At 42.4% G+C, this 9,824-nt stretch overlaps 1 protein-coding gene across 4 annotated transcripts in view; it reads right to left on the reverse strand.

The window, feature by feature from the left end:
- Positions 1-9,721, reverse strand: part of arhgap46a (Rho GTPase activating protein 46a) — a 30,629-nt gene extending 20,908 nt beyond the window's left edge. For 2 of the 4 annotated variants that reach the window (XR_014119332.1, XM_027012454.3), the window contains exons 1-2: positions 9,400-9,721; positions 262-705 (exon numbers count right to left, since the gene is read on the reverse strand). Coding sequence is in view for 3 of the 4 variants with exons in the window: in XM_027012454.3 (XP_026868255.2) it covers positions 262-705; positions 9,400-9,413 (458 nt within the window). In the remaining variant the exon portion in view is untranslated. Of the gene's footprint in view, positions 1-261; positions 706-1,266; positions 1,385-3,689; positions 3,760-9,399 lie in introns of all 4 variants that reach the window. The other 2 variants (XM_081705232.1, XM_081705231.1) reach the window with 2 other exon arrangements.
- Positions 9,722-9,824: the final 103 nt, after the last annotated feature.

Raw genomic sequence — 9,824 nt, forward strand, 5'->3', positions numbered from 1 at the left:
AGGTCCAGGGACATAGAGAGAATCACATGGCCTTGAAGAGCTCCAGTATGACATGGAAGACAGCCATGCCATTGCTCTTTAACAAAACTAAACAAAAACAAAACTTTCACTGGTTGGTGTGATTTGTCTAAATGGCTACAATGCTACCTCACAGAAAACTTGTCTGAATGACAACAGAAGTCAGATGTAACTGCCCCAAAGTTGCCAAACTGGTATGGGGCTCTTTGTACAAACAGGAAAAGATAGCACAGCTGTGCCTACCTCAGCGAGTTCTTGCTGCTGTCCGTGCTGGGATCCTGGGGCTGTGCAGTCTCTCTGCTCTGCTCTTTGGTCTCTTTCTCAGTAGTTTCATGTTCAGTAGTGAAGGGCTCAGGGGGCGGCTGGGGTGTGCGCCTGCCATGGCTGCTGTGCCTCTCTCTGCCGCCAGCTGCCCTGTGCTCGGACTCTGTGCAGCGCTTCATGGCCTGGAGCTGTGAGAGTGGCACGATGTCAGCGCCCTGCGGCCGGTGCCAAACGGTCAGTCGGGCGGCTGAGTTGTAGTAGTAGAAACGGTTGCTGTGTGGGTCGAAGAGCTCCCACCACTGGTTTCCGTCCGCCTGGCGTACAGGAGCTCCAGGGGGCGGGTCCCAGCCACACTCTCCAGTGGCCAGATTCACATACATATGCTCACGGGATCTTGGTTCGAGGATTTCCACCCAATCAGAGCTGAGGATGAGAATCAGAGAAAGGTAAGATTAAAGAGGTCATTGTTATTCTTCCACAACATCTTCAGAAACTACTCAACATGGATTAACTGGTTTGTTCATTCACACATGAGGAGAAATTTATTTCATTAATGGATCAAGAGAGCATTTCGATACTTTTAAATCAGACCACATATGTTTCTCAAATGAGAATCATGGGGAAAAGTGCGCATTTTAAAATGATGGTCTTGCCAAAGTGCTATCAGAGGTATTATGCATAAAGCCATAGAATGAGAGGGCGCTCTCTCTCTTTGTGTGTGTGTGTGTGTGTGTGTGTGTGTGTGTGTGTGTGTGTGTGTGTGTGTGTGTGTGTGTGTGTGTGTGTGTGTGTGTGTGTGTGCTTGCGCATGTTGGTGGGAGAGCATCTCTGCAAATGTGCCTTGTGCGTGTCTCTGTGGGAGCACAGCTCTGCTTACAGAACACTGGCTCAATGTACACTTAATCTCATCACCACAGAGCAGAGAACCCGAGAGAGCAAGCAGCTCCCAGCATGATCTGGAGTCTGTTCACACGCCTTACATACCGTTACACACACCCAAGCACACCCAAGCACACACACTGTCAGGAGAGCAGCCAGCCCTCCTGAGGAGCACCATCCGTTCATGGAGACTTCTGTGGATGGGATGAACTGTTACTGCCATCTTAGCACAATGGGGGACAACACAAACCTGAATGAGTCATACAGACAGCAGACAGCTAGACACACGATGGGGCATGGACATATATGCATACACATTTACACACACACGCACACACACACGCACACACACGCACACACACACACACACACACACACACACACACACACACACACACACACACACACACAGACACACACACACAGACACACACAGACACACACAGACAAACATACACAGGGAAGACATTTTCAAAAACAATTTTCACCCACCTACCCATAATCACATAAATACCTCTTGTGTGTGGTACTGTAAAGCAGACCAGGTAAGCTTAATCACTGTGATTACTGCTGAGAGACCTGCATGTGACAGGGAACTGGTGAATGGCAACTTTGCTGCATTTAACTGATGTTGTTGGTTTAGAGCGATTACTTCATCAAATTGAGGGTTTTTATCAAGCCCAGACAAACTCTGTACCATACAATTTTCTAACCCACACAAGGCCTAAAAATTTCACTATACAGTCTGAGGTGCTTCTCTCCCCCACAATTAAGTATGTGGCACCTTCTACGCTAAAGCACAGCGAGTGCTGCTGGCAGCTCGAACAACAAGAAACTAAAACAGCTAATTGGGGTCATGTTACCCATTTCAGAATCCTATTATGCTGCTTTTGATCTAGTTTCCTAATGCAGAGGGGACATTAGTGCACTAATTTAAGACAGGAATAAGAAGAGACAACCAAGGGTATCAATGTTTCATTACCTCTGAGGATGAGAGGACGTACCTGCAACGTACCTGTTTCAGGCAAAGCAAAGTGATGCTCTGCTGGTGTGCACACTGAAATCAGTTACAAACGCTGATGCAGTCCAGACAGGTAGTCAGCATGAACGTTCACAGCTATAGACATTTAGATATAACTACTCCCCCTCTAAATCTTTATCTGCATAGTCAAATCTGTGCTAAGATGGGAGAGGGGCATGCAAGCTTTTGCTGAACTCACAAAGACCTGACAATCCAGAACAACTAACTGAAGGATTTTTTTTCTTCAGCCTGCTATATCTCAGTGCTACCCAAGGTGATGATGGTGGGGTGGGTGGGGTGGGGGGCAGAACAGACTGCTAGCTGGACCCTCCTGTGCCCATTTGCCCTCTGTCACCTACAGTCTAAAAAAATATCCCCTTAATCAGGTTGTCAAAGAGAGTTCCCACAGGGCACAATGTACCCAATGCACAAAAGGCACTGTTTCTTTCAGCCTTGTTCACTCCCATTATTCCTTTATTTGAGTGACTGTAAATTACACACAAGGAGTGTGAGAGTGCAAGAGAGCATGGGGCTGTGCAGGTTGCCATGACCACCTGGCAGGGCCTAGCTGGGCACCACAGAGGTATCTCAAGAGACCTGACTCTTTCCAGCAGAGTGATGCTGGGAGGCCACCTGTGACTGGCACTTCAAACAGTTCCTTTCACCTTTATTAACACTGCTAGCCATTCCAGCCTTAACCAGAATCCTGCTTCAAACTTGATTAAATACATTCATTTAAATCCGTTCCCTTGTATATGTAGGTGTTAGCATGTGTGTAAGAACTGCAGATTAGCTAAAAGATAAATGATAAAGAGTTTACGAGGTCACAGATTAAAATGGAGGTTTCGTCCATGCAGAAAGAGCATTGAATAGTAAGATTCAGTAGCTCTGAGTCGTCTTTTACAGCACTAGATCAAAAGCTTTATGAGTGGGAAGCATGTCACTGAGGCACAGTTAAACTGGAGGCCTTTGTGCCCTCATCCCCACCCAGCAATTTTCCTAGTCCCGAAAGAGTCTTTGTGTTTCAGCAACCAAACACCTTACGGCAAATTCTTCTCCGTCAAACACAATTGTTTGCCTATATTATTGTGAAACTAATATTCTCTGGGTTCACATGCATATTGACACTCGAAAAATACAAAACAAATTAAAGGGATTTCTTTTCCTTATGGAATAAAAAACAGCAAACGGCAAACGTGGAGGATGCAGGACCAAAGTTACTTCCTTTTTAAAGAGCCTAATAATATTCGAGAAACACAGATTTGTGCAAATCTGTTTGCTCCAAAGAGGAGCATGGACCTTATCACTACCTCTCTCGTTCTCCCTCTCTCACTCACGCATGCACGCACACACACACACACACACACACACACACACACACACACACACACACACACACACACACACACACACACAATATTTAACTGAACTTTGACAAGTTGCATAATCACCATAATCATGAACAAGATAAGACTACTGCAGTTAAAATAGTAAGAAGGAATTTCACCTTGTTCCTCTACAAAATCAGTCATTTGTCCATGACGCCACATCTTGTCTAACTCACATCGCCAAGAAGACTGTAAAAACACAGTTATTCTAAGTGTTAAAAATATAAAAACAATCAGACATATCATAACACCTCTGAAAACACATGGCATACAGCAGAACAATAAACCAAGACCATTCTCTTTTTCTACTTTACCAGCTACTAGACTGAAAAATATCCAGTACAAAATAAACTGCAGTCTAATTATATAGCAATATTTTTAATAACAAAATTCCTGCACAAATTCTTGAATTATATTTAGGAATTGCCTCACTGTTTAAAAATGACTGCAAAATGACATGCTTTGAAATAGCTTTGAGATAATAGAATTAGTAATAACATGCACTGTTCTAAATGTAGAGCAGAGGATTTTTCAGCAGTCTCTGAGCTCCAGCCGAGGTTTCTGTTATAAGCCTTCTGAAAACAGCCACTACCCAAAAAAAGATACAAATGCCAAAACACGGGCAAGGTCATAAAATAACTAGAGACAACACAGCTTTCAGTGTGCAAGGTAGTTCACTGGCATAAAGTGGAGGGTACAACCTGAATGAGTCTCACAACAAATGCTATTCTGGGTCTGGCACTTGACCTCTGGGGACCATGCCAGGTGAGTGTGCTTAAAAACAGGACCTGCTACCAAGGTAGCCTGCTGCAGCAGCTAAACTAAGCCAATGCATTCACAAAGCCACTACATCCAGCATGAAAAAAGGTGTTATTTTTAAAGGGTTTATTAAAAACAGCAATCAAGAATATGCTTCCTATGACTCAGACCGAACAGGTAAACATGGGCCATGTAAACAACTACTGGTCACTAAAATAGTATAATCCCACAGTATAGAATCCGGTTCAATCCTCATCTGAATTTACTAGAACTTTTATTATACATGTTTACCAAAAATTTATGCCTCTTATTTTTACAATAGTCTCAGTTAAAAAAAAAAACTAGCCATATAATTTGAAAAATACAGGGTGTGCACCTTAGACAATTAAAGGCATAACTCATAAAAAGGGAAAGACAGGAGGGTGTCATGGTGACCACCCCCTCCCCGAGAGAGGGGGTAAGAGTGCACTCATTCATTTGAACAATAATAATCTGCTGCACCTGTCAGCAAAATTCTGTAGTTCTAAAGAGCACTGGCTCGCCGAGGCTGCCTGAAGACGAGAACAAACCCTCATAGGATCAGTGTAAATATCTGAGGATGTGTGTGTGCATGTGCATGTCCACGTGTGTGTGTCTACATGTGTGCATGTTATTCCACATGAAATTTAATTTTAACTGAGCCAAATGCTCTTTGTTCAAACTCACACACCAACTGACTCAGTATCAAAAGACCATTTTTTTCCTCACAACACCCCTATTGTAGTTCTATTAAGGGCTTAATCCACCTTTCCCATGGAACTTGCATGTCCTGAGGATACAGGCTTTATATTACATACATGTACATCTAGTATTATATCCTTGGCTGAGGGTCACACAGCCTGTAATTGTAGCAAATAGAACTCCAGTTGCTTAAAGCACAGGCTTGGCAGCCCACAGTGTCAACGGTTTTCCATCTCAGCTCCTGTCTTCCAGCGTTAGAGGAAGCTGCGCTACAGCTGCTCACGTCTGTTATGTTCTTTGTCTCCATGCGCTTCAACACTGGGATTGTTTGTCTTTGGGGGAAAAACGAGTCAGGACTGACATAGCTGAACAGATTGTCCAGAGGAAGAGAGCCGTTACACATTCCGGAAAGAGTGCAGAGGGAGAAGGCATTTCAGTGTGCCGGAGAACAGGACGCGTGCACACATACCAGTGTGATCCAGAAACATCTGCAATGATACCAGCACTTCCAAGGAACCTTTTCGATTATGTGTGTAGCCTCATCAGCTGAAGGCATCGTGTTTCGCTCCTGGCTTAACAATCAAGGCACAAGACACTCAAACTCCATTCGTCTATGGGATATTACTTAAACTCTGTTCGTCTATGAGATGACACTCAAGCTCAGTTTGTCTATGAGATGACAGTTATGCTTAGTTTGCCTATGAGATGACACCGGCATCATGAGTTTCTTCCCCTGGCAGCTGTTTGCTGAGGCCAACATACCAAACACACCCATAACCAGAATTAAATATTATGCAGAACTGGCAGTTTTCTAAGCACATGTGCTATGGCTAAAAGAGGACAAGCCAGCACTGTGACAAGTTCTGATCATATGCATTTCAACAGATGTGAATTGCTCTCTGCTCTAATGGGGCCGACAATGGGGTCTACTGTCAGCTTAACCATTGGACTCCATTCATCTGGAATAGCCCCTATTACCAGTTGAACTCTCACACAACACCACCAGTCAATCAGAGGTTGTACGTGCAACCATGGGGAGGGGGGTGTTTGTCTTTGGGCTAAGGATATAAGGTCTGGGGTGCAACTGCCAAAATAAAATGAGGCCATCTTACAACACCCTCCAGGCTCAGACTCCTTCTATATAAAGCAGACCGACCTGACCTCATTGCGATGATGTGTGAGTAGTGTACTGCATGCTGCCATTGTCTCAGGCAGATCCTTCCTGCATCCAGCAACCCAGCAGTGGAAGGTGTAGCCCCAGCAGGGGAGTCAAGTTGTCCCCTATGAAACTGTAAAACAGCAAATGGGCCAAGCTGCACTCAACCCCATTCTGGTGGGGACAAGTTGGACAAGCGCTTTAGCCACCGCCCCCTCACCAACCCACTTATTCAGTATAAATGGGTACATTGTTAGGTCACGGCGTGGCTATACATGAGCAAGGAAGTGTCTGTGAGAGGGAAACGATGGACAGTAAGCAATGAGCATCAGAAGACTGTATAAGTCTCAACACTTAGCTGATGGCACACTGATCCCTTGTCTGATATACCAGCTGCCAACATTGGTAACAGTGGCTCATTTCTATGAGGCACATTTTGGCAAGTGGAAAATACTGTAAAAGAATTTACTATGAAATTACAGTTAGGCTCTTCTATCAAAGTCATCCAACATAAAAAGTATAGATGCCATATCAAATGTGACAGGCACATTTTAGGCAAAATGTTTCATGTAAGCTAATGGGAGGTTAAGCCATGATCATCTGTTCCATGTATGGTTTAAGGGTTAAACTCAACATTTTTTTCTGAACTTATTTGTCCAACAACTCTGTTCATGGTTTTCATTACTGGGAGCTCACAGATAATCTGACAGTGGGACAAATTGGCTGGACAACTATAGGGAAGTCAAAAGTAGAGAGGGGTCAGAGGTCACCAGTAAACATATATTGACAAAACACGGAGTCCGGAGGTAAAGTAATGGTCTCTTAGGAGATGGGCAGGGAGGAACTAACTGGATTGAGTTGTTTGTTTTGGCGTTACACAGAGATGTATGGGGAAAGCACCAGCTATGATGAAGCTACTCATAAAAGGGATCTGTGCTGGTGGAGCAGGTTAACAAATTTAACAGAATGGTGCAAACGAGTTTGCTGCATGCAGCAGAGCACCCCCTGTCCCTTCCACACATTTGTTCAATGTTGTGTAAGTACACTAGGTCAGATTTTAGTAACTGAAATGTAACCTTTCTGTTACTGAACTGTAACATTACTGAACTGTATGAGTTAACTTTTATGAGCTAACCTACTGACTGTACTTTGCAGACTTTGTATTAGTCTAATAGTCAGCAGGAAAGTGTGAGTAAAGGAAGCTCCCATTAACAAGTAGCTAGGCTATATGTTATGTCCAGTGCACATAATGTATTGGTCAAATATTATACTAATAGCTATGATTAAGCCTAAGTATTTTAACACCTAAATACAAACAGACATTAAGAGATTTTACAGTTTCAGTAGCAACTTTGAAACCTGAAAGCTGGAAAGACATTATATTTGGAGGCCTTTTATCCTGCTTTATTGGGAGATAAATCAAATGATTTAATCTGCATTTGAAACACAAATTTATCCAAGCTCAGTTCTAAAAAACAGAAAGCTTTGGCCTGTTCCAAAGAATTTACAATTAGAACAAGCTTTGATGACTGCAGAATAGAGCACATTGGAGTATCAAGATAAAACAAAACACTTTGCACAACAAAAAAACATGAAAACGTCACAGCTCACAGCCCTATTAAAACAGCAACATCCTCTAATGGAGACACTCATTACAGCGATAGAGCCTTGTTGCTTTTGGCTCAAAGTTCCAGCTGGAAAACTAAGGTAAACTACCCTCACAATGGAGGGTCCTCCTATTGTCTGCAAAACTATTTTGCACCAAAAAAGCAAATGGGAATACATCCTATGAGTCACCCCAGCTGACAGATGTACTCCTCTCTGCGAAGAAAATATTTATACTTAGAAAGTGGTTCTTAAATAGTGTGCAGTTCATCCACTACAAAAGTTAAAGTGAAAAAAAACTGACTGAATTTCATTCTTATTTATGTAACCTGCACTTTTTAAAATCTCTTTATGACAGTGTGATGTTTCCTAACCCTCATTCCTGTGATGAAAATTGAAGAAAAATATGATTAATCACAGTACGTGGCCCGATAATGGCAATCATTGTATTTTATTTTATTTTGGACACATTGAAAATCACATTGACAAATGGTCTATGAATGTAAAAGTCATTCTAACATGGTCATATGTTAATGGTAATACGTTAAACGGAAATACTTTCAAAGGATTCAATTTCTTTTAAAGGCCTTTTCATCTTTTTTATAGCCATAAAGCTGAATGGTGAAAAGCTGCAGATTTTTAATGAAGCGACACAGATGTGGTGTGGTAACAGTGTTGTATAATGTGTGATGAAGCGCAGTCACAAAGGCGCAACAAACGTGCTGCTAACCGCAATAGCGCCGGAATACACCTATTCACATCAAAGAGTTCCCGAGCGACTAAGTGTAAACCGCAAGCGACAGAACTCTGGTAAAAAGATCTGCCAAATGTCAACAATCAATCAGGGATGATTAAAATCGCTAAAATACGTAACCTACATTTAAAACCACAATAAACGTATATCAATAAACTTAGTTGGAGTTTTAAATATGACGTTACAAACTGTCCAACAGTTGTGAACGATTCAAGCCGAAAAGACCCAACTTTCTATGGTTATGTGCAATTTTAATTAGCTAAGCTAGTTAGTTAATTTTAACATACATATTTACAGAGACGTGTCTACTTCAAACGACGCAATTACTTCGCTTTCTATTGTGAAAACTGAAATGAAACTCCCTTCTTATGTAGGTTAGCTAGTTTCTTCTGCTGTTCAGTCATATCGATCAACTTTGCTGCTAGTCACGTTAACTATCTTGTTGCATCAACTCACAGCATCGGGGCATCTCCACATACACGTTAATATAGCCAGCAGCAACGACGCTAACGAATGAATGAAATCTAACCTAACTTAACATTTCATGCGTTTCCGTCTACCTCGCAGTCTTCTATGGGTTATTCGAGTCAGTTCACACAAAACTAGTTAAGTGCCATTTTATTTTTATTTTTCAATTTAACATCAATTAACTAACTTGCTAACCTATGTCCTCTGTGCCAACGGAGATAGCAAGCGTTAGCTAGAGTTAGCTAACCTAGGTTAGCTACCTTAACGTTACAGAAGTTTATGAGACATCGACGTTGCTAATGGAGATAACTAGTTAAAGGTCCTAAACGTCCGAAAAAAAATAGATGGTGTATATGCCATATCCTACCTTGTTCCGGCCATTTTCTCACATTGTACGGGCAGACGTTCAAAAAGGAAATAAGTTCACTAGCGGTTAGTTAGGCTATTTTCCTCTGTGTCGGACGTCCCGTAGGTACACGAGCGTCTGGGTGTTCTGTTGGAAGGCGAAGCCGTTGGTCGCGAGGCGGGCGATTGGGTGTCTCGCGAGTCACCGCTCATAGCCCCGCCCGCTCGGCTCAAAAGAAATGACATTCTGTACATCAAATGACAACGGACATGCTATTTTACTTGTAAAGTGTCCATTTCGATATGATGAATAAACCTATTAACACCCGATGACTTAAAAACTTGTATGAACGTTAGAGCGATAGAAACTAGTTAAAACAGCACATCAATTGCCCCATCTGCTGGTGAATTTTATAAAGCATTCTAAATTGCATTACATTCGATATC

Source organism: Electrophorus electricus, chromosome 22 (genome assembly GCF_041902795.1).
Source record: "Electrophorus electricus isolate QZ-2024a chromosome 22, ASM4190279v1, whole genome shotgun sequence".
In the NCBI taxonomy this organism is placed as follows: Eukaryota; Metazoa; Chordata; class Actinopteri; order Gymnotiformes; family Gymnotidae; genus Electrophorus; species Electrophorus electricus.